This window comes from Dendropsophus ebraccatus, chromosome 5 (assembly GCF_027789765.1).
Source record: "Dendropsophus ebraccatus isolate aDenEbr1 chromosome 5, aDenEbr1.pat, whole genome shotgun sequence".
Lineage (NCBI taxonomy): Eukaryota > Metazoa > Chordata > Amphibia > Anura > Hylidae > Dendropsophus > Dendropsophus ebraccatus.
The window spans coordinates 121,935,431-121,961,539 of record NC_091458.1 but is presented as its reverse complement, the minus strand read 5'-3'; the positions used below and the strand labels follow the sequence as shown (position 1 = coordinate 121,961,539).

The window sequence follows — 26,109 nt, the reverse complement described above, 5'->3', positions numbered from 1 at the left end:
ATTCTTTCAGGGCTATGTAGTTGCCTCAGCAAGTGTAGACTGTTCAATGCAAGCTGCATCTGCTCTATATTCTAGCAGCTATAGAAACTCCAGCAACTTTGGGAGTGCTGTTTAATTTGCACAGTGACAAAGTCCATTACACATATTCAGCTGCTTACTTCCCTTTTTATGCTGGTAGAGAAACGCCAACCATATCTTTATAGGTGACAACCCTTAAGATTTATGTAGCACTAAACATAAAAAGTAGACTGTGTAAAAAAAAAGTAGATTTAGAACCGTGGAGTAAAAAAAGATTTGTGAATTGATGTTTATATAAAATTCTACGGGTACACACTGAAAAATATCTGAGAAATAATATTTAACCCACCTGTTACATTTTTCTTGGTGTTGTCTGTCTTCAACAAGAAAGTTTCAGGCTTGCGACCACTGACGATAAAGCAAAAAATATACATATACTAACTATATAGGTAAAAATCAAATATACAAAAAACACGTATAATGCAAATGCAAATATAAAATACCAAACAAGCATAGTATATAGCAGATAGAAGTTTTGACTATTAAAATTAAATAAGTTGGTGAAGAGGGGGTGGAAGGCAGACATTACTGGAGAGAGGCGGGGCATGGGCAGGAGAGTTGGGAAGGGGGTGGGGTGTGCATAGGGGAGTGGTTATGGGGGTGGGAAAAACAGGCCATTAGGACTACTGGGAAATGTAGTCTGATAACAGTGCAGCGGAAAAGGAAAACCTAGAGACGCAACAGGCAGAAAACTGCATCAGAGGGGGACTACTGTAAAACCACATGAAGAGTGTCAAGGATGTTGGGAGTTTCCCTTTAAGACAAAAAGTCACTCTTTTCTTGCAAATAGCTGTTTGCACAGAAAAGCAGTGTAAATGCAATGATAAGTTCCCCTTGTGATCTTTGTGCTTTCATGGTGTATAAATGGTAAATTATACTTACTTGCTGCTAGCTGTGGGGTTGACATCATCAGGTCTGACCTTGAAAAAGTTGAGAATATGAGGGCATCGAGATATCTTAGGTGGTAGATTGAGTAGAGAGGAGCAATAGTCTGCAAGTGTGACTTGCCGGTTCTCTGTAGACCTCAGGCCATCAAACCATTTTGGTGCTGACAATTAACATTGGGATCCATTGTTAGATTTTACTAGCAAGTTAAAACTAGACAAAATACATGAGGCATAGTGGTGATAACAGCTTATCCATTACTAATAAAGTAAAAGCTTCCTATGTTTTTGTCTCCCACTCAGTTTACCATGCCGAGTTTTAAAGATAAAAATATGACAAAACCAGATGGTTCAGTTAGTGTTTCAGTTCTCATTTTTGAGCTTTTTATGTAAATGTGTCAAGAGTCTGACTATAAGGTTACAGTATCCTGTTATACATACAAGAATCAGAATCTATATAATAAAAATGAAAGTCTGTCTGTCTGTCCCGTATAGACTTCTAAACGCCTGAACCGTTTGACCCCATATTTGGCACACAGATACATTGGGTGCCCGGGCAGGTTATAGCAAATGTCCCGTCCCCGCCAGATGTACAGGAGGGTAGGGGGAGGGGGAAGAGCGCGCCCCATAGAGATGAATGGAAAAATCTCCACACTGCACACACAGGTGCCCAGAGGAAATGGCAGTTGGGAGCCTTAGCAACCAATAGGATTACTACTTTCATTTTCATAGGGAGCTGGAATCTGAATAGTTGCTAGGGTGGCTGCCTCACAACAGATCCACAGAAATAACTGGTAGACCCCCTACTCCATCTATACAGTACATGTATACAGGGCCCCCTACTCCATCTATATAGTACATGTATACAGGGCAGCATTACCAGCTGCAGCTGCCCTAAGCACTAAACCTGAAGATGCCCCATCCTCACTCAGCAATTAGCATCAGGATAGGTAGATTGGTAGATAATAGCTCCAGACGTCACATTTAACACCGCCACACCACACCTGACCAATACCACCATACTGTGACTGGATAGCACAGCCATACCAGACCTGACCAATACCGCCTTACTGAGACTGGATAACACTGCCACACCAGACCTGACCAATACCGCCTTACTGTGACTGGATAACACTGCCATACCAGACCTGACCAATACCACCATACTGTGACTGGATAACACCGCCATACTGTGACTGGATAACACCACTATACCAGACCTGACCAATACCACCACACTTTGACTGGAGAACACCGCCATACCAGACCTGACCAATACCGCCATACTGTGACTGGATAACACCGCCATATCAGACCTGACCAATACCGCCATACTGTGACTGGATAACACCGCCATACCAGACCTGACCAATACTGACACACTGTGATTGGATTACACCGCTATACCAGACCTGACCAATACCGCCATACCCCCCCTCGAAAAGACACCAGATTTTCTGGCAAGTCTGAATGGGAGAGTACTACTGCCCCTCTGCAAGCTGCTACCCTAGGCACCAGACCATGGATGCCTAATGGTAAATACGACCCCGCAGGTATACAGGACCCCAAAACTATACACTACAGGTGCACGGGACCTCCACCAACTATATACTACAGGTATACAGGACCCCAAACTTTACACTACAGGTATACAGGACCCCAAAACTATAAACTACAGGTATACAGGAACTCCACCAACTAAATACTACAGGTATATAGGACCCCAAATTATACACTACAGGTATACAGGAACCCAAAACTATACACTACAGGTATACAGGACCTCCACAAACTCTATACTACAGGTATACAGCACCCCCACCAACTCTATACTACAGGTATACAGGACCCCAAACTATACACTACAGGTATACAGGACCCCCAAACAATATACTACAGGTATACAATACCTCCACCAACTATACACTAGAGGTATCCAGGACCCTCAAACTATAAACTACAGGTATACAAGACCTCCGCCAACTATACATTACAGGTATACAGCACCAACTTAATACTACAGGTATACAGGACCCCCGAACTATACATTACAGGTATATAGCCCCCCCCAACTATACACTACTGGTATACAGGACCTCCCTCAACTATACACTACAGGTATACAGCCCCCCCAACTACACACTACAGCTATACAGGACCCCCCCAACTATACCCTATAGGTATACTGACCCCCCCACCCCCCAACTATGCACTACAGATATGCGGGACCCCTAAAAACTATACACTGTAGGTATACAGAACCCCTCCAACAATGCACTACAGGTATACACTAATTCCACTGATTAACTCAGATGGAACAATACCTTAAGATTGGCCTCCGGGGCACCTTAGAACATATCTAATTAGCACACTGACACTTTGTACCCGGGCAGCGCCGGGTACATTTTCTAGTATATAATATAGAAAGGGTTGTATGGGTAAATTTCTTACCATTTATTTGGTAGCGCATGCAATGATGTATGGTCTACGCATTTTGGGGGTATTCAGTAGCAGTATACTACCGGACATAGTTATTCACCTTTTGGCCAGGTTCAGACTATGTAAGTGTGCGGCTGTATTTTTGGTGGTTCATGCGTACGCTGGAAAGTATAGGATATACGGCTGCACAGTGCACACTATGTATGAATCTACGGCCCGATCGTAAACGGACCCGTAAAAAAATGAACAAGACCATTGTTTGCGGCTGGAAACGCGGCCGTGGATTGACAGGCGGTCCGTACGGAGTACTTAAAAAATATCCGGCAATGATGCCGAATGCCGATGCCTCTAATAGTTAATATATTAAATTAATAAAACACATTTTCTTTGTAATAAAGTGCCTTTCGCTGTTCAATAATTTAATTCTAACGAATCCATCATTTTGCAATTAAATATACTGTTAAAATAAATATATATATAAATAAATGTATATTTATATATATATTTATTTTTTGACAGTATATTTAATTGCACAATGATGGATTCGTTAGAATTAAATTATTGAACAACGAAACTGAATTTATTTCATCGAAAATGTGTTTTATTAATTAAATATTAATTAGTACAGGAAGCTCCATAAGCCGTTAATTCATATTGCCGGCAAAAGAGCATTCTGTACTAATCATCACTTTACTTTAATGAAATCATCAAATGTTTCTTCTAATTATGTTATCACAATAGCATTATTAGAAGAAACATTTAGAATTATATGTGCGCTCAGCTGATTGGCTGATCGGCTGAGCGCACATATAAAGAGCTGGTCCACAGCACAGTGACTTCATTGTGCTGCGGACCAGCGAAGAGGACACATCGGGGTGAGTATAGAGCTCTCCCCACCCCCTCCCCAGCACTGCACCCCTCCCAGCAAGAAAGGGGGGGTCAGTTAACCCCTTCCTTGCTGGGATGGGTGCAGTCTGACATCAGTCTGGCCCCCAAGGGGTTAAGGGAGGATGTATTGCATCCCCCTTAACCCCTTGGGGGCCAGACTGATGTCTTACCAGGCTGCTGTCGTTTGGTTTTTAACCCGGCTGGTTATAAAAATAGGGGGAACCTATGTGTTTTTTTTAAAATAAATAAATAATAAAAAAAAAACGCATAGGGTCCCCCCTATTTTTAGAACCAGCCGGGTTAAAAACCAAAGACAGCAGCCTGGTAACACCAGGGTGGGAGGAGCCATTGGTTTAGGCCCTCCCCAGCCTAAATCTTACCAGCCTGCTGCCGCCCGGTCCAATTTTGACGCTCCGGGACCACTGGCACCCGACTCTTCCCAGTACCCCTGGTGGCATTGGGTACTGGGGTAATAATAGGGGGTTAGTGTTAGCCATTTTATACCGGCTAACACTAGGCCCCAACTTAGTAATGGATTCCGTCTATTAGACGGCTTCCACTACTAAGTCTATAAAGTAAAGAAATAAAGACAAGACACAAGTTAAAAAAATTTTTTATTCAAATAAAAACACCCCCACACCCCTCATTGACCATTTTATTAAAATAAAAAAAACGCTGGTCATCGACGTAGTCCACGGAATCCGACGTGATCCTCAGGATAGCAATATCTGAAAAACAAAAAGGGAGAAACACACAAAAAACACACAAACAGGAGCACAACACCCATCATTGTGAGCGGTGTTGTGCTCCTTACAGTATGCAGCATCTTTACAGATCGCTGCTTACAGTCTGGCCCCCAAGGGATTAAGGGAGGATGTATTGCATCCCCCTTAACCCCTTGGGGGCCAGACTGATGTCAGACTGCACCCATCCCAGCAAGGAAGGGGTTAACTGACCCCCCCCTTTCTTGCTGGGAGGGGTGCAGTGCTGGGGAGGGGGTGGGGAGAGCTCTATACTCACCCCGATGTGTCCTCTTCGCTGGTCCGCAGCACAATGAAGTCACTGTACTGCGGACCCGCTAATTATATGTGCGCTGAGCCGATCAGCCAATCAGCTGAGCGCACATATAATTCTAAATGTTTCTTCTAATAATGCTATTGTGATAACATAATTAGAAGAAACATTTGATGTTTTCATTAAAATAAAGTGATGATTAGTACAGAATGCTCTTTTGCCGGCAAAATGAATTAACGGCTTATGGAGCTTCCTGTACTAATTAATATTTAATTAATAAAACACATTTTCGATTAAATAAATTCAGTTTCGTTGTTCAATAATTTAATTCTAACGAATCCATCATTGTGCAATTAAATATACTGTCAAAAAATAAATATATATATAAATATACATTTATTTATATATATATTTATTTTAACAGTATATTTAATTGCAAAATGATGGATTCGTTTACGATCGGGCCATAGATTCATACATAGTGTGCACTGTGCAGCCGTATATCCTATACTTTCCAACGTACGCATGAACCACCGAAAATACCGCCGCAAATACAGCCGCACACTTACATAGTCTGAACCTGGCCTTTAGGTGCATTATATAGGTTTCTGTAATTTAAAGGGTGTGTTTAAAAACGAAGTTTAGTCATAATTTGCCGTATGTTTGTTGTCTCCATCTAGAGAATTTGGATCATCAAAGTAAGAACTATAAATGAAAGTGAAAACCACACCCTCGCAGCTGAAAGTGTATGGAAATGTAAGATGGTGCTATTCACATAATAAAGCAACTTTCCAGTGTTGTGCAAAAGCAGTAAAAACTCGTATTTAAGATTTTTAGCAATCCATAGCAGTTTAGACAGGACAACAAACTCCAGCTCATTTTGGGTGAATACCGCCCTTAATCATAGCTTTAGGGTTATGGGCGGTGTGCATCTGAAATGCATTGGAGTTCACAGAACAGCTGCTTAATATTGAATCTTAAGACTGTTTTAGTAAATATTTGTATTCCTCTGCGCTGAAGCTTATTGTCTTAGAACTTTGTCTACTGCAGCTCCTCGGATATTCTTACTAGAATGTATGAATACATTGACAGCTGGGTGTTTCCAGATGGGGTGCGTGTCCCTACATAGTGTGAGATTGTTCCATCAGTGTTGACGCTATCACACAGTGTAGGGACATCTTTGTCAAGGGGATTGTTAACATCCAGTTGTCAGTATGAGTCCCAGAAAACATGGATACAGCCACAAGCTCTATCCATGTTTTCCTGGCAGCCCTAAGGCGGCATCCATCTCCTGCAGCCATGGGGAATCAAACGCCAATAGTTTGGGTTTGCATAATGGTGCTGAAACCAAACATTTTGCCAGGTTCCCTCAACACTACTCTACTACTAATAGGTATAAATGTTTACTAAATTAAAATAAACATTATAAGAGGTAACAATGTCATCTTCAAAGCCCCATGAAATAAAAAAAATAAAAAAAAATACAGTAAGGCAGGGGTGTGGGAGACATAATAAAAAATAGTATACTTTCCTATCCTCATGCTCCCTGTAGCACTGCCTGAACTCTGCTGGAACATCACATAAACCACCAATGGCTTGCCCGCTTACCCAATTAGTGACTGTGGCGGGACACTGCTGTGGTTACTTATTGGCTGAGCAGGCAATCCATCAGCGTAACCATGATGTTCTAGCAGCAGGACCTGGCACCGTGACGTATGGCGACGCCAGCCAAAAATGAATTTGGTCCAAGAGAGATAAGAGTGGCACAATGGAGGCACAGGGATGGGTGAGTATACTTTCTTTTTTATGTTCATGCACCCTTCCGCCTTCCTGTATTTTTTTTTTTTTTATTTCACTTGAGTTTCTCTTTAAAGCAAATAGACATCTCTAATTACCTGTCAATTCTAATAGTATCAAATGAATTATATCAAACTGTGTTCTAACATATCTCTGGCTTCAGCTCTGTAATCTCCCCTTTGAAATTATTTTATCTGTCTGCTTTAGAGAAAGTGTTATTGATCTTGTGGTTGCTATAAATGTCACAAGGAAAAATAATAATCCCACATTTTTTCCGTTTCATTGTTTTGCTTTTATACGTAGATTTTGAATATGAAAAACAGTTTTACCACCCACCTGCTTTTTACTGTTTGTCAATGCAAGTACAACAATAGGCTGCAGTGTGTGCCCACGACGCCTGTCATTTTGTGGTTTGGACGCCTGTCACTGCAATGACGGCTGTTGGTACATAACTCTAGCTTGGGTGGACTGATTGCCCTTTGAGTGTGTCTTTGATTGAAAATTCCATTAAAGGGGTTATCCAGCGCTAAAGAAATCATGGCCACACCGCTCTTGTCTCCAGTTTGGACGCAGGTTTTGTAATTTAGTTACGTTGAAGTACTGTAAATGGGGCTTAATTGCAAACCGGAAAAAAGACAAATTTGGTCAGCTTTCCTAGAACACCATTCACACTAGGCAGGAGCACATTGCTATGGCTGAAATTGCAAACACACAAAAGCACAGAAAAATGCAAGAGCTCACCGCAATGGCAAGATACAGACCCACTACAGACATGAAAATCGCTTTAAGCAGTGTCCCGGCTGCCAAAAAAAATCTCAATAAAAATAATGAGGTTCTTGGTTACCATTTGCAAACAGTGGTGGCTTGGTTTACACTGTTTGCAAATGGTAACCAAGAGCCTCATTATTTTTGTGGAACTTTTTTTTAGCAGTTGGGGGAGGGGGGCTGCTTTTAACAATTTTCATGTCTGTATTGGGTCTGTATTTTGCCATTGTTGCATTTTTTGTGTTTTTGTGTGTTTGCAATTTCAGCCATAGCAACATGCACCTGCCTAGTGTGAATGGTGTTGTAGGAGAGATGACCAAATTTGTCTTTTTTTCTGTTTCCAGATGTGTGGAGTGGCTGCCTTTACTTGGTTGTGCACTCCACCCATCCCACCCAGGTGGTGTAATTAGTTTTGCCGGTATAAGATGGATCCGGCATGACGTCCACGCAGACAACAGGAAATAGGCAAATCCAACAGCACAAATATTCCCCATGTTGTAGACATGTGTCAGATGCATGCTGGTTGGTCCACAGGTGGACAAAGTAACTGATAGCTGCCGTCCACGCAGACAACATCCGTTTAATACACTGTGTGCATTGGGCGGCCATCATTCCATTGACTTCAGTGCATTGCATTTAGGTCAATTAAAACGCGGCAATAACGGACGCCATTTTGAAAAGAAAAAGCGGACACCTTTTCTCTTTTTTTACTTAGTGTTCACAGAGCCATAGTCTGTGGTAATAGCAATGATTAGTACCCTACAAATCTTATTACTTTTTGGGTAAAATTGATAGATTTATTTTTGCACACATCATAACAGCTCATTTGTTGAATATGATATTTACCAGGTAAGTGAGGGATTGTTCTATGTTCTTTGTTTATTTCACCAGACTCAATAGGAAACATTTCCTTCAATGATTTCTAGGATGAAGAAAAAGATCAATCATATATATTTTATGCACATATACAAGCATTGCTGGTAACATTAAGAAAGTAGTGTCCCTATTTACTGTGATACTGTAATTTATTATGTGCGTTCTGGGGCAAATTTTGGCTTCTGTGTGTTTTTAGATGAGCAATGTAGTGACATGGTAGTGTCATAATGGGGTGCAAAGGGCCCACTGGAAACATTGCACTGCTAGGGGGCAGAGACATGGAAGACACATGTCCAAAGGGGCTCTGTGAGGGGAGTGGAGGCAATAAAGGGGCAGGGTATAACAAGTATAACAATAAAACAATTAATACAATAGTTTTGTGTACTAACAACACTTGTTCTAATCACATGACTTTTGTCTAAAATTTTATTGGTTGTACATGTATTATTATACAACACATATGCTGTCACCTGCCTGCACTGACTATTGACCATTCTGTATTCGCTGATATGTGTATGTACAAAAAATGAGATTGGAGATAGGAAAAACCTTGTCAGTGTTGCCCATATTACATAGTTACCTAGGTTGAAAAAAGACACATGTCCATCACGTTCAACCAAATTAACTAATCCTTTCCCAAATTATAACATTTTATACATATCCAGGTAATTTGAGGTCGCAACCTCCTATTAAAACTAATTATACTTCAGATTCTAGAATTGTTCCAGCTTCCATGACGTAGATCAGTAGCGGATTATAATAGGTCCATTTCGGGCGGTAGGTATATTGTTTCCTGGCTACAGTTCTGCCAGGATTTACAAAAAACACTGCTTTTTTTACTGCAATTTTGCTCAAATTAGGGCATCACGACAGTGCTATTGCTGCCATATTTAGAGTGGTGTGGGGGGCCCAGACTTGGTGAACAGCCCAGGATCTATGGTAAAGTTAATCTGCCCCTGACGTAGATGACTGGTTATTAATAACAACATTGTAAATAACATATGAACGTATGTAAGTAACAAAACGGGGGCTACACGCAGCAGGTGCAATTAGATGACCTGGCTAGATGCAGGAATATCTCTAAAGACCTCATTTAAAGAAAGCCTGTCGCCCTGGCTGCCAGGGTGAAGCCTGCCCAACCCCTCGGTGGAGCATCTTCTACTTACCCCTTCCTTGAAGTCCTGGACCCTATCTCGCCGCCGAGAAATCCCAGTCGGAAGCTGTGCGTACGCTCACCAGAGATGAGTATGACGCCCATAGAGAATGACTCTCTCTATGGGCATCGGACTTATCTCTGGTAGGCGCGCACACTGCTTCCGACTGGGATTTCTCAGTGGCGGGACAGGGTCCGGGATCGGGACTTCAAAAGGGTAATAAGTATACCGGGCTCCACCGGGGGGTGGGGGGGGCTTCACCCTGGCAGCTGGGCCGACACGTCCCCTTTAATACTAATTTTGGAGTCCAAATGCATCTCTAGGAGGGCCATTTCAGGAGTCAGAGAGATATTTGTCCCACATAAAGATCTTTATAGATTTGCTGCATCTTTCTATAGTGGAGAAACCCCAGAACAACATCACTCACCCCATAAGACGCTAGATATCTGTAGCTGGGCTTCCTCTCTGTCTCTCTCCGGCACTGTACCCCCTCCCATCGGAGACATGGATCACATGTCCTCTGTCTCTGCAGTGGGCCAAGTTAGCTAATTACAAGCCAGAGACAGAGCACATGTTATCGAGTGCAGTGGTAGGGGTTATCCCCTACAAGCCTGCCCACTAGCTATTCATTCCCTCCACCCCAACCACCCCCTGATTTTGCCAGACTCCTCCTTAAGGCCCCCTTTACACATCCATGTCAGTTTTCACTGTCAGGAAATCCTGATCAGAAGGCTTACAGGAGACCCGGCTGCAGGGGTGAAGCCTGTCCGCCCCCCAGTGGAGCCCTTGATACTTATCCCCCTCTCGAAGTCCCAGACCCCATCCCGCCGCTGAGAAATCCTCTTCGGAAGCCGTGCGCGAGCTCACCAGAGATGAGTCCGACCCCCATAGAGAATGACTGGAGCAGTCATTCTCTATGGGCGCCGGACTCATCTCTGGTGAGCGCGCGCGCGGCTTCCGGCAGGGATTTTTCGGCAGCGGGACGGGAGACGGGACTGGGACTTTGAGGAAGGGGTAAGTATAAGGGGCTCCACCGGGGGGTCGGACAGGCTTCACCCCGGCAGCCAGGGTCACAGGCTTCCTTTAAACCATCAGAATTTCCTGACAGTAATCAGTATTTACATCCATACACACTAAACTGGGGGGAGACTGCACTACCCAACGGGGTGCTGCCTAAGGCATACTGAAGAGACAATTACAACTTCAAAAAGCAGAAAGTAAGTCCAAAGCAGAGCAGGCGCACACCCGAATGATAGAAAATGAATAAATCTTTATTTGACAAACATGATTGGTATCACATAACAGCAATTGAACTAGAATCCCTATACATGATTAAAAACAATTAAAACCAAAAACAACATGGGAGAACCAAACAATACAAGGAAACCCCCAGGCCTACATTCCAATTATGCTTATGAATCAAGCCTTCTCTAATCAGTAAAAACCTATTTGCACAAGAATCATATCAATAAATATAAAGTGCTGTGTCTTAAAGGGGTAGTGCGGCGGTAAAGAATTATTCACAGAATAACACACATTACAAAGTTATACAACTTTGTAATGTATGTTATGTGTGTGAATGGCCCCCTTCCCCGTGTCCCACCACCCCCACCCGTGTACCCGGAAGTGTGGTGCGCTATACATACCTGTCACGTGCCGACTCGTCTCCGATCTTCAGTCAGCGATGTCGTCTTCGGACGGCCGGGCCGAATCCCTCCGACCGTTCTGAGTGCCGGCCGCCCTCTGCTGCGTCATCGGCTGCTCAGCCACGATTGGCTGAGCCAAACTGTGCTCAGCCAATCGCGGCTGAGCCAAACTGTGCTCAGCCAATCGCGGCTGAGCATCTGATGACGCTGAAGAGGGCGGCCGGCACTCAGGACGGTCGGAGGGATTCGGCCCGGCCGTCCGAAGAAGACATCGCTGACTGAAGATCGGAGACGAGTCGGCACGTGACAGGTATGTATAGCGCACCACACTTCCGGGTACACGGGTGGGGGTGGTGTGACACAGGGAAGGGGGCCATTCACAGACATAACATACATTACAAAGTTGTATAACTTTGTAATGTGTGTTATTCTGTGAATAATTCTTTACCGCCGCACTACCCCTTTAAATTGCCTATTACAATTCCATGGATATCCATGGAAATTACATGCCTATGGATCCAAACCAGCATGGCTTTACTGAGGGCCGATCATAACAGACTAATCTCATTGATTTCTTTGATTATGCCACAAAAGTGCTGGATGAAGGTGGTGCTGTGGATATCGCCTATCTGGACTTCAGCAAAGCTTTTGATACAGTTCCCCATAAAGAGCTGATAGAGAAGTTGGAGAAAATTGGTCTAAGTCCCTGGATAGTTCAGTGGATTTGTGGTTGGCTGAAGGATAGATATCAGAGGGTTGTTGTTAATGGTGTATATTCTGAGCAGAGACTGGTTACAAGTGGTGTGCCACAAGGGTCTATTCTGGGTCCTATTCTTTTTAATATGTTTGTAAGTGACATAGGAGAAGGGTTGGTAGGTAAAGTTTGTCTGTTTGCTGACGACACAAAAGTGTGCAATAGGGCTGATATTCCTGGAGGTGTCAGTAATATGGAAAATGATTTAGCTTTGCTAGATAAGTGGTCCAAACAGTGGAAATTGAAGTTCAACGTTTCCAAATGTAAAATAATGCACTTGGGGAGGAGGAATCCTCTATCCGAGTATCACATCGGCAGTACTGTGTTGGAAAAGACTTCAGAAGAGAAGGATTTAGGGGTAATGATTTCTGACAGCCTTAAAATGAGTCACCAGTGCAACCAGGCGGTGGGGAAAGCAAATCGTATGCTAGGGTGTATAGCTAGAGGTATAACCAGTAGGAAGAGAGAGATTGTGATCCCGCTGTGTAGAGCTCTGGTGAGACCACATCTGGAATACTGTGTCCAGTTCTGGAGACCTCACCTAAAAAAGGACATTGATAAAATAGAACGGGTCCAAAGACGGGCTACAAAAATGGTGGAGGGTGTGAGGCATAAACCATATCAGGAAAGACTTAAAGATTTGAATCTGTATAGTCTGGAGGAAAGATGGGAAAGGGGGGACATGATTGAAACCTTTAAGTATGTTAAGGGACTAAATAAGGTTCAAGAGGGAAGTGTTTTTAGTAAAAAAAACTGAGCTCAAGAACAAGAGGACACAGTGAGAGGTTAGTTGGGGGAAAGATCAGAAGCAATGTAAGAAAATGACTGAAAGAGTAGTAGATACCTGGAACAAACTTCCAGCAGAGGTGGTTGGTAAATCTACAATAACAGAATTTAAACACGCCTGGGATAGACATAAATCTATCCTAAGATAATAAGAAAGAAAATACTAAAAGGGCACACTAGATGGACCCAGTGGTCTTTTTCTGCCGACAATCTTCTATGTTTCTATATGGTGTGAAAAACCATGATGCCCTACGCGTTGCGTCCACCAGGAACTTCGTCAGAGGTTCTAGTTCAATTGCTGTTATGTGATACCAATCATGTTTGTCAAATAAAGATTTATTCATTTTCTATCATTCGGGTGTGTGCCTGCTCTGCTTTGGGCTTACTTCTTTCTGCTTTTTGAAGTTGTGACAGTATTTACGTCCAGGAAACCTTTAGAAGTGTCTTGAGGAAAGAATTCTATGGGAGGCATCCATGATGGAATTCCGGACAAAAATAGGACAGGTTCTATAATTTCCAGACCACCTATTTTCCACAATGGACACCCTTCAGGAAAAATACTAATGAGTGTCCATGCCCAATGCAACCCTATGGGTGGGTTCATACTGAGGAATTCTCGCGGATAAACTGTGCGGAATTCTGCAGTACGGCCGCGCGCCTTTCCGCCGGCTCCATAGACACCATTCTATGGGCCGGCGTATTCCGCTATCCGCCGAAAGAAGTGACATGTCACTTCTTTTGGTGGATAGCGGAATACGCAGCCACATAGAATGGTGTCCATGGAGCCGGCGCAAAGGCGCGCACCCGTGCGCGCGGACACACGACAGAATTCCGTGGACATTGTCCGCGAGAATTCCGTAGTATGAATTCACCCTATGGGTCAGGAAATTTATCCGGATAGATTTACCTGATGTGTAAAGGAGGGCTTAATATTTTAGAATGTTTACTAATGAATATGAGTTTAACATGCAGGTAATCTTTAGCCTTTCAGGTTTATGATGGCTGCTCAAATGCAGAGTAAATGAATGTCTTTTCCCATATAACAGGTGAAATAAACTTACATGAAATTCATAAATGTCTGTATATTTTCTGTACACAAGCTTCTCTGTAAGATCCTGCCATTTAACCATGAACATGTATACCTAGCAGAAGAAAACATAATAAATAGCAGCAGTAGTAACTAGAGAGCAATGCCACTAGAGAACTGTATTGCGTTTTATGCTATTAAATAGGTACTCCAGTGAAAATCTTTTTCTTTCAAAACAACTGGTTTCAGAATGTTATATAGATTTGTACTTTACTTCTATTTAAAAATGTCAAGTCTTCCCATACTTATCAGCTGCTGTATGTCCTGCAGCAAATGTTCTTTTCAGTCTGAAACAGTGCTCTCTGCTGCCACCTCTGTCCATGTCAGGAACTGTCCAGAGTAGCAGCAAATCCCCATAGAAAACCTCTCCTGCTCTGCACAGTTCCTGACATGGACAGAGGTGGCAGCAAAGAGCACTATGTCAGACTGAAAAGGAAAACACCACTTCAGGACATACAGCAGCTGATAAGTATCTAGTAGAAGTAAATAAAAAATCTATAACTTTCTGAAACCAGATGATTTGAAAAAAAAAAAAGATTTTCACTGGATAACCCCTTTAAAGGAAGAAACAGTTAGAAAGGAATTAGCAGACATCTATTGCTTTTACAAATTCCGAACATAAGGCAGGTATGAAATACTGTAAAGAAAAGGTGAAGACTATAAATATGTATTGAAGCAGTATTGTCTTATCAGCAGATAAATGTTTTTGTTCTATATATTGAAGTTATACAATTTTCTAACACTGAGAGATGAAAATTACTATAACATTCAAAGTTGCATGAGGGCAATACACTTTGTAAATAATTGTTTTGATGCTTAGAGGTTTGCAAAGGTGAAGATTTTAATATTTTTGTTGTTTTTCCTTTAAATAACTGGTACAAAGTTGCGTGAAGGTTCATATGTGTGTACATTTTGGAACAGTATTTTTATCAATGGCATATTGGATTCTTTCTGAAATATGTAGACTTTGGTAGTTTATATAGATGTATTCTTTGACAGTTGTGAAAATAACTGGGAGACAATTGTTGTAATCTTTAGGTTGCTTTCAGCAAATAAACTAAGGCCCTATTCACACATCCTGTTCCTGTCCGCAATTGCGGATCCGCAGAAAAATAGGACCAATGTATTTCAATGGACCCATACACACATCCGTGTTGTGTACTGGGCTGCAATCCATTCCGCAAAAAAAAAAGGACAGACCCTAGTACGGACAGTAACTGACACATCCAATACAACTCTATGGGGTCCGTATTTTACGGATGCAATACGGATGCAATACGGATGCAATACGGATGAAAATTTGCGGATTGCTTACGGATTCAAAATTGCGGATTGGAAAATATACTGACGTGTGAATAGACCCTAAGGGAACTATTGAAGTGTTTAGCCTATTGATGTCAACGCCAATTTTTGATTTATGCACTTTAGTTTTTTCCTTCTTGTGTATAGAAAGCCACAGTTCTTCCTTAGCAGGGAGCAGATCTGACCACCGGGACTCAAATTAGAGATATTTCTACTGTTTAAACGCAGTTGTCAGAATTGACACAGCTATTTTAAACAGTTAAAATAGCCGTCAATCAGGGGCGGGCTGGGCCGGGGGGCAGGAGGGCATGTGCCCCCCGGGCCGGTCTTCCCCACCAATGAGTGGGCCGCGACCCGCGGCCGACTCTCTGCAGTAGTTGAGACTGAAAGAATAGCGCGGCCGGCCGCCGCGCTATTCTTTCAGTCTCTTCCGGGCCGCCTGATCCCCCAGGAGCCGCAGACGTGCTGTACGCAGGCACGTCTGCAGGCACCTACATCAGGTCCCCAGCGGTGACGTCACTTCCCTGACGCGCACCGCTGAGGACCTGATAGGAAAGGGAGAGGAGAGGAGCCGCAGCAGCAGGGAGAAGCTGCTGCACACTGAAGATCCGGCCCGAGGAGAGGTGAGTTGTTTTTCTTTTTTTTAAAACCCATTAACATGTGGCCACACCGGGGGGGGGGCTATTCTATGAGGGGGGGTGCACAAGGGGGCTATTCTATATTGGGGAGATGCACAGGGGGCTATTCTATGAGGGGGGATGCACAGGGGGGCTATTCTATGAGGGGGGATGCACAGGGGGGCTATTCTATATTGGGGGGATGCACAGGGGGGGTATTCTATGAAGGGGGATGCACAGGGGGCTATTCTATGAAGGGGGGGTGCACAGGGGGCTATTCTATGAAGGGGGGTGCACAGGGGGCTATTCTATGAAGGGGGGTTGCACAGGGGGATATTCTATGAGGGGGGATGCACAGGGGGCTATTCTATGAGGGGGGATGCACAGGGGGAGCTATTCTATAAGGGGGGGTGCACAGGGGGGCTATTCTATGAGGGGGGATGCACAGGGGGGCTATTCTATGAGGGGGGGATGCACAGGGGGAGCTATTCTATAAGGGGGGGGTGCACAGGGGGGCTATTCTATGAGGGGGATGCACAGGGGGGCTATTCTATGAGGGGGGGATGCACAGGGGGAGCTATTCTATAAGGGGGGTGCACAGGGGGGCTATTCTATGAGGGGGGGATGCACAGGGGGGCTATTCTATGAGGGGGGATGGACAAGGAGGCTATTCTATATGGGGGGGTGCACGGGGGGCTATTCTATGAGGGGGGGATGCACAGGAGGGCTATTCTATAAAGGAGAATGCACAGGGGGGGTATTCTATTAGGGGGGGATGCACAGGGGGGCTATTCTATTAGGGGGGATGCACAGGGGGATATTCTATTAGGGGGATGCACAGGGGGCTATTCTATGAGGGGGGGATGGACAAGGAGGCTATTCTATATGGGGGGGTGCACGGGGGGCTATTCTATTAGGGGGGATGCACAGGGGGATATTCTATTAGGGGGATGCACAGGGGGGCTATTCTATGAGGGGGGATGGACAAGGAGGCTATTCTATATGGGGGGGGGGGTGCACGGGGGGCTATTCTATGAGGGGGGATGCACAGGGGGATATTCTATTAGGGGGATGCACAGGGGGCTATTCTATGAGGGGGGGATGCACAGGAGGGCTATTCTATAAAGGAGAATGCACAGGGGGGGTATTCTATTAGGGGGGGATGCACAGGGGGCTATTCTATGAGGGGGGGATGCACAGGGGGAGCTATTCTATAAGGGGGGGTGCACAGGGGGGCTATTCTATGAGGGGGGGATGCACAGGGGGGCTATTCTATGAAGGGGGATGCACAGGGGGCTATTCTATGAGGGGGGATGCACAGGGGGCTATTCTATGAGGGGGGGATGCACAGGGGGGCTATTCTATGAAGGGGGATGCACAGGGGGCTATTCTATGAGGGGGGATGCACAGGGGGCTATTCTATGAGGGGGGGATGCACAGGGGGAGCTATTCTATGAGGGGGGGATGCACAGGGGGAGCTATTCTATAAGGGAGAATGCACAGGGGGAGCTATTCTATAAAGCAGAATGCACAGGGGGGCTATTCTATAAAGGAGAATGCACATGGGGGCTATTCTATGAAGGGGGATGCACATGGGGGCTATTCTATATGGGGGGGTGCATGGGGGCTATTCTATGAGGGGGATGCACAGGGGGAGCTATTCTATGAGGGGGATGCACAGGGGGCTATTCTATGAGGGGGTGCACAGGGGGCTATTCTATATGGGAGGATGCACAGGGGGGCTATTCTATATTGGGGGGGATGCACAGGGGGGCTATTCTATGAGGGGGGATGCACAAGGGGCTATTCTATGAGGGGGGGATGCACAGGGGGAGCTATTCTATAAGGGGGATGCACAGGGGGAGCTATTCTATAAAGGAGAACGCACAGGGGGGCTATTCTATGAAGGGGGATGCACAGGGGGCTATGCTATGAGGGGGGATGCACAGGGGGCTATGCTATGAGGGGGGATGCACAGGGGGCTATTCTACGAGGGGGGTTGCACAAGGGGGCTATTCTATATGGGGGGATGCACGGGGGGCTATTCTATATGGGGAGATGCACAGGGGGGGCTATTCTAAATGGGGGGATGCACAGGGGGGGGCTATCCTATATGGGGGATGCACAGGTGGGCTTTTCTTTATGGAGAGATGTGCAGCGGGGGGGGGGGGGGCTATTCTATATGGAGAGATGTGCAGCGGGGGGCTATTCTATATGGAGGGATGTATTGATGAGGATGTTGCTGGAGCAAGAAGCCTAAAATGTCTGTCTGACAGATCCCGTGGAGAGGAGTCATGGCCAGAGAAGCCTTCATGATGGCCGGAGCCGGATGGAGAAGAAAAGGAAAAGTGGACGTCTCTTCATGCAGAGAAGACGCCTACTGTGAGTCACTGAATGTAACTGCACTATAATAACTTATAAGGTCTTATAACTTATCAGGGGTGTCAAACTATGTCCCTCCAGATGTTGCAAAACTACAATTCCCGTCATGGTTTATCTGTCCAGTCATGATGGGATTTGTAGTGTTGTAACAACTGGAGGGACGGAGTTTGACAACTGTGTTCTATTGTCAGTGTTCTTATACCGGAGATAGATAGGAGATAGATAGGAGATAGATAGGAGATAGATAGGAGATAGATAGGAGATAGATAGGAGATAGATAGGAGATAGATAGGCGATAGATAGATAGATAGATAGATAGATAGATAGATAGATAGATAGATAGGAGATAGATAGATAGGAGATAGATAGGAGATAGATAGATAGGAGATAGATAGATAGATAGATAGATAGATAGATAGATAGATAGATAGAAGATAGATAGATAGATAGATAGATAGATATAGTAAAAGAAAATCATTGCGGCACTCCGGAACAGCTCGTGTTCAAATCGTAAGGTTTATTTCTCCCACAAAGTGCATAAGCGACGTTTCAGCTCAATCCTTATGAGCTTTTCTCAAGCTGTGCAATATACATGTGTATATGGCAGCTTAGCTGCCCTGCTGATTACCACATGGTTTTGTCACGCCACACGTCACGTTATACTCGATGCCTCTGCGCCTATCCGACCGTGCCACGTCATCTATTTTGGTCGGCTCCAATTGGCGCATGCGCTGTGATCTTGTTTACAAACTGATTCCACGAGGTGCTCCGTATGACTCGTATGTGGCCCATTGACGCGATCTGGTGAGCGATCATCCCACCTGTCTTCAATTGTGAATGTCTGAAGGACTTTTATCAATTTTTTGGACACTATAGCACATTTCTAATATGCATACCTTATGACATGTATATCATGTCTCATTTCACATTATGTTTTACATATCTGTACTTTTGTAGATGCGATCTACATCTTTCACTTTTTTTCACTGCTTTTTGATTGATCACGTGATTTATGGGAGTAACCACTTTGTACCTATTTAAAGCTTGTTGTTACACATGTATATTGCACAGCTTGAGAAAAGCTCATAAGGATTGAGCTGAAACGTCGCTTATGCACTTTGTGGGAGAAATAAACCTTACGATTTGAACACGAGCTGTTCCGGAGTGCCGCAGTGATTTTCTTTTACTATATGCATTTATACCCACGGTCCTCAAGGGTATATACTGCTGGCACCGACCACATCATTTTTCTCGAGTGCCGTGTCCACTTCTCTATTGATATTAGATAGATAGATAGATAGATATGAAAAAGAAAAAAAGCAGCACTGCTTCAATGTATATAAAAGTGGTGCCAGCGGATCCAGGTCTCGACCAGTGACCGAATGTAGATATAAATAGACAATCCACAGCACTCCACAGGTTAACGATGTAAAAAAAGGTGATTTATTCACAAATCATGGTGCAGCACATCATAAGGCACTTGTGCCTTATGATGTGCTGCACCATGATTTGTGAATAAATCACCTTTTTTTACATCGTTAACCTGTGGAGTGCTGTGGATTGTCTATTTATATAGATAGATAGATAGATAGATAGATAGATAGATAGATAGATAGATAGGAGATAGATAGATAGATAGGAGATAGATAGATAGATAGATAGATAGATAGATAGATAGATAGGAGATAGATAGATAGGAGATAGATAGATAGATAGATAGGAGATAGATAGATAGATAGATAGATAGATAGATAGATAGATAGATAGATAGGAGATAGATAGATAGATAGATAGATAGATAGATAGGAGATAGATAGATAGATAGATAGATAGATAGATAGATAGATAGGAGATAGATAGATAGGAGATAGATAGATAGGAGATAGATAGATAGATAGATAGGAGATAGATAGATAGGAGATAGATAGATAGGAGATAGATAGATAGGAGATAGATAGATAGGAGATAGATAGATAGGAGATAGATAGGAGATAGATAAGAGAGAGAGAGATAGATAGATAGATAGATATCCAGTAGGAAATAGCTATCTAGCAGTTCATTATGTATCTTTGATTACACATGAGATCACAACCAGCAGACACATTTTAATAATGAGAACCTTCTATGGGGATGATCCTGGTATTTGTACAGTGGATGTTAGTTAGTAATGGCGGTGGTGGTGAAGGGGTTGTGATATTTGTTTCTTTTATACTGGTATTATTGGTCTTGTTATACTGGATCTCAGTTATGGTGTGGTGGTATTAGTATGGGGTGGTAATGGTTGTGGTCACAGTGACAATATATGTTTCTTATATACTGGTGTATTGGATTTGGTCAGTAACGGTATATTTCTTCTATCCCCTATTAGTTCTGTTCTGGGGTCACATCCACATACTGATCCCCCACAGAACTCTGTATACTGATCTCTCACAAAGCCTCCAGTATACAATACACCAGGAATCCTCCAAGTACAACAGCTGCAAACACTACAACTCCCAGCATTTACTTACAGTCTGCAGCCCTCAGGATATGCTGGGAGTTGTAGTACATCCTCTGATAACAGCTGGTGCTGCAGAGATTCAGGGCTGATGGTTTTAACATGATAAGAGAACCAAAAGGGCATTACAGCACTGATAACAGGGTCACCGGGTACACAGCATGGTACCTTACGGGTGCATTCACACAGACAGATTTAGCTGACAGATTTTTGAAGCCAAAGCCAGGAATGGAGTTGAAAAGAGGAGAAATCTCAGTTTTTCCTTTATTACCTGTTCTCTGCTTATAGTCTGTTCCTGGCTTTGGCTTCAAACATCGGTCAGATAAATCTCTCTGTTTAAAGGCACCCTAAGGTTCTATGCTGTGCACCTGGAGCTAGGTTCCCTTTAATCCAATAGATGTATATCACAAGGGCTTTTCGTGGCTGGGAACACTGGCCACAATACTATAATTCTGTGGCGCATGTGTAATCTTCCTTTCCCGCACTTATTTGGGGAGGGTAATACCAGGTAAGGGCCAGGGTGGTGGATGGGCCGCTAGCCTGCCAGTCAAGGGCCAGTGCCGTGTGCTTGCCCCCCAGGCTAAAATCTGCCAGCCAGCCCCTGCCGTCAATGTAGATGCTCTGTGCCGGCTATTGACCGCGGTCCTTGGCTAATGCTAGCGGCGGGGAACTGCTCGGTATACAGAGGACACACATCCTTAGCCCTCTCAGTACCGCCTTACTAGGACCCTAATGTCATGGTGCCTGTACAGGTTAATCGCTTAGATTTTTATATTGTTACTGTTTCTTATATTATAAATCTTTGCCTTCTTACTATTATGTCTTTTTGTTGATAAATCTGCTAGGGTCATCTTTTTAATCAGAAATCCTAAATATTTTACTTTTTTTAAATCACATTGTGCTGTAAACATTAGGGTTGTCATGGCTGTAAACTACTAGGTGAGATTTATGGTTGTCTGGTTTAGAAAATACATAGGGTTCATGTACGGTATCAAACCCTGTATGTGGTATATTCCTACATAGACAGTTATAGAACATATACTCTTTCCTGGAAGATAACCTAAAGCTCAATAATAATTCAGCTACTAGCATACTATTATTCGCCTTGCTTCTCTGTTTCAGGAATATGTGGTATTCCCTTAACCTAGTGGCTAGGGGCATTTATGATAATAATAATATGATTTTATCACAATATGTGAATTAGAAAGCAAGGAACCAGTTTTTTATTTTATATACAATAATTGAGCACATAAATCTACTATTCGTTATTGTAGTATATATATATATATATGTGTGTGTGTGTGTGTATACATATATAAATTATATATATATACTGTATATATATATATATATATATATATATATATATATATATATATATATATATATATATGCCAAGTTGGGTCAGGTTGTAAAGTTAGTGCTAAAAGCATCTTTACTTACATAATGCTGGCTAGGGGAGAATCTTTTCTCGAAGCCCAGAAGCTGCACATGCCTGATATAAGGCTCTGTCATTGTACAATCCGTTCAGTTATGCTGAGTGTCAGGTTCCTTCGCTGCTGTGAAAGTCACTCTTGAGTTCACTAAAGTGTAAGACAAAGAGAGCTGCAACAGTTCCTCTATATACAGGAAGGCGGAGAAAGCACACATACAGGACCAGCTCTGATTGGTTAGCATTAGGTTGCATTATTCCTTAACAAAGTAACTTCTTGGTATTAAAATTCTCATTACTGGAAAAGGGATGAAAGGAACCCAAATTCAGGCTAACTTAATAGAGTGAAGGCCATGTTCTGAATTGGGTCTATCCTCTAACTACTCCCACACAATCTTCCCCTACAACAACTCCACACTTACCCTCCAGGTACACCCATTGGGATACCTACCTCCACACCTGTGAGCCACCAGCACTTATTTAACCATTCCTTCTAGGTTTGAGCCTAGTTTCCTAGCTTTGGGGACCTTCAGACTGACATCTTCCTGATCTTTTAAAGGGGTTATCCAGTGCTACAAAAACATGGCTCCTTTTGCACCACTCTTGTCTCCATCTCAGTCGTTGTTCTTCAATAAGGTCCTTTTACTTCAATGGAGTTTCAAAACCCAACCCAAACTGGAGACAAGAGTGGTGCAAAAGTGGCCATGTTTTTGCAGCACTGACCAACCCCTTTAACAGACTCACCATAAGCTCAGTTTCCTTCTCCCTCAGCAATAGCTTACGCCAAGCACCATGAGTAATCCACCTTCACAGCTGGCTCTACATCCCTAACACAAAACAACCCAAAGAACTGGTCACCTGTTCAGCCTTTCCCATTCACTGTGGTATGCCTAATTGTAGTGCCAGGTGCACGGCTGTGGTGGGGTGCTAGCCTCAGCACCTCTATCAGCACTCTGGGGAGTCAGTGGTGTAAGGGCTCCCCCAACACTTCTGCTGTGCACTCCCTGTGTATGATGAAGGTGGCATGATTACCCATCACCTGCATCCTTCCTAGGAGCCAGCCTTGACAATCAGATGCCAGAGCAGCATCTTCAGAGGACAGCACAAGAGCGGAACAGATGAGTATGAAATGCTGCTCGGGGGGCACAATGCATTATAGCATTATATCTAGTTAAGGGGGGGGATAGTGCATTAAACCTCAAGGCAGGGCACAATGTATTGAGTGGGCACTGTGCATTATAGCTCAATAAAAGGGACACAGTGCCTTATACCTTATTAAAGTGGCCTTATTAAAATCACTTCAATCAGTTAAAAAAAAAAAATTTTTAGATGACGTGATGGAGGCTGCCATGCAGATTCTGATGGTGCCATCTGTTTTTAAAACTGCTGCCTGGTTAGCTCAGTATGCACCAGTGCACTCATATCTCCTCCCCTGAGTGACACACAAAGGCAGAGCCAGGTTGGGGCCGGGCTTAATTAAGAAGGCAGCGCGTCAGCTAGGGGAGAAGATATGGGTTTATTGGGGGCGCTGGGCATGCCTCCAGTATACCAAGTGACCTAATTTGCATATAAAAAAGACTCCCTTAGAATCTGCGCAGCGGCGCCCATCCTACAAAAATATTTATTTACTGATTGAAATAGGACATTCGCTTTAAGGAATGGGAAAACAATGTATTAAAGGGTAGTCCATCAATTTTCTTTTAAATTAACTGGTGCCAGAAATTTGTAATTTTTAAAAAAAAAAAAAAATTCTTCCAGTACTTATCTGCTGCTGCATGTTCTGATGGGAACTGTCCAGAGCAGTAACAATACAGCAGCTGATAAATAGTGGTAGATGAGATTTTTTTAATAGAATTAAATGACAAATCTCTATCACTTTCTGGCACCAGTTGATCAGAAATATATATATATATATATATATATATATATATATTTTTTTTTTATTTTTTTTTTGCTGAACTACCCCTTTAAAGGCCCAGTGTATTAAATCATATTAAGGGGCATAGTGTGTTCTATCAAGATCCGGCTGCATGATCAACTCGACAAGATTCTTTAAAATTATATCTCTTATGCTTTGTTCATACTGCATTTAGGACACATACATGTAGTGCAGAGCATAGTATATTTGGTTGATTTATCTTGTATTAAGTATCACAGAAATAATAAGGCTACAAACCCACTTGGCGGGTCTGCAGCGAGTCCCCTTGCTGCGTATTTGTAGCGAGACTCGCTGCAGATCCCGGGCCTATACTTTTAATGGCAGACAAACACAGTCTGTCTGCAGCCCACCCCATTAACCCCCCGGCCGCCAGAGCTGACACTTCACCTGATCCCGGCTCCGGCGGTTCCCGATGTCTTCAGCAAGCCGGAGCAGGGACCAGGTGAAGTATATGCTCCAGCCACCCGCCCGCAGCCCCGGCCGCCCGATCGCCCCCCCCGCAGCACCGATCGCACGCCCCCCCCCCCCCCCCCGCAGCACCGATCGCTTGCATGCCCCCCCCAATCGCCCCCCTGCAGCCCCGGCCGCTCGATCGCCCCCAGGCAGCACCGATCGCCCCCCTGCAGCCCCGGCCGCTCGATCGCCCCCCGGCAGCACCGATCGCCCCCCTGCAGCCCCCATCGGGGGGGGGGCAGCCGGGGCTGCAGGGGGGCGTGCGAGCGATCGGTGCTGGGGGGGGGGCGATTGGGGGGGCGTGCGATCGGTGCTGCGGGGGGGGGGGGTGCGATCGGTGCTGCGGGGGGGCGTGGGATCGGTGCTGCGGGGGGGGGGGCGTGCGATCGGTGCTGCGGTGGGGGGCGTGCGATCGGTGCTGCGGGGGGGCGTGCGATCGGTGCTGCGGGGGGGGGGGGGGCGTGCGATCGGTGCTGCGGGGGGGCGATCGGGCGGCCGGGGCTTCGGGCAGCTGGCTGGAGCATATACTTCACCTGGTCCCCGCTCCGGCTTGCTGAAGACATCGGGAACCGCCGGAGCCGGGATCAGGTGAAGTATCAGCTCCGGCAGCCGGGGGTTAATGGGGTGGGCTGCAGACAAACTCGCAGCAGGGATGTACATCCCTGCTGCGTGTTTGTCTGCCATTAAAAGTATAGGGCCGGGATCTGCAGCGAGTCTCTCTGCAAATACGCAGCAAGGGAACTCGCTGCAGACCCGCCAAGTGGATTTGTAGCCTAAATAAATAAATTCATACATTAATTAACTAATTAATTAGCCAGCACAAGCAAATGTTATTTGAGGAGTTAGTACAAGAAGGTTTCATTTTAATATGTCTCCAGTGTAGATTTTGTAGAAGAAAGGGGTTTTCTCACCAGTCACTTTTACTATTTTTAAAAACCTGAGGACACATGACATGCTAGTTAGTTGTCAGGATATGGAGAAAGTTGCTAAATAAACAGTACTGAGAAGGGTGGGTCCACTAAGTATTTCTGAACTGTTATTTTAGGTACAAAGATAACAATTTATTAGAAGCTACTTACATACAATACAAAATATATTGTTTCATTCTTAAAGAGTCACTGTCGTTTGAATTTTTTTTGCAGAAATCAATAGTACAGGCGATTTTAAGAAACTTTGTAATTGGGTTTATTAGTTGAAAAATGCAACAACAAAGAGTTAATTTACAGCTACATCACCGGACAATCTCCTTGAAAGTCAGCACTGACCTCTCTGACCTCTGAATATGGCTTTCACAAAGGTCCCACTGTGTAATCCTTTGT

General features: G+C 44.1%; 1 protein-coding gene across 1 annotated transcript in view; it reads right to left on the bottom strand.

The window, feature by feature from the left end:
* NCF1 (neutrophil cytosolic factor 1) overlaps nucleotides 1-22,539 on the bottom strand; it is a 35,131-nt gene extending 12,592 nt beyond the window's left edge. The window contains exons 1-5 of the mRNA XM_069972467.1: nucleotides 22,410-22,539; nucleotides 14,143-14,223; nucleotides 8,712-8,787; nucleotides 961-1,126; nucleotides 368-426 (exon numbers count right to left, since the gene is read on the bottom strand). Of these exons, the coding sequence (XP_069828568.1) occupies nucleotides 368-426; nucleotides 961-1,126; nucleotides 8,712-8,787; nucleotides 14,143-14,223; nucleotides 22,410-22,481 (454 nt within the window). The 5' untranslated portion in view covers nucleotides 22,482-22,539. The remainder of the gene's footprint in view (nucleotides 1-367; nucleotides 427-960; nucleotides 1,127-8,711; nucleotides 8,788-14,142; nucleotides 14,224-22,409) is intronic.
* Nucleotides 22,540-26,109: the final 3,570 nt, after the last annotated feature.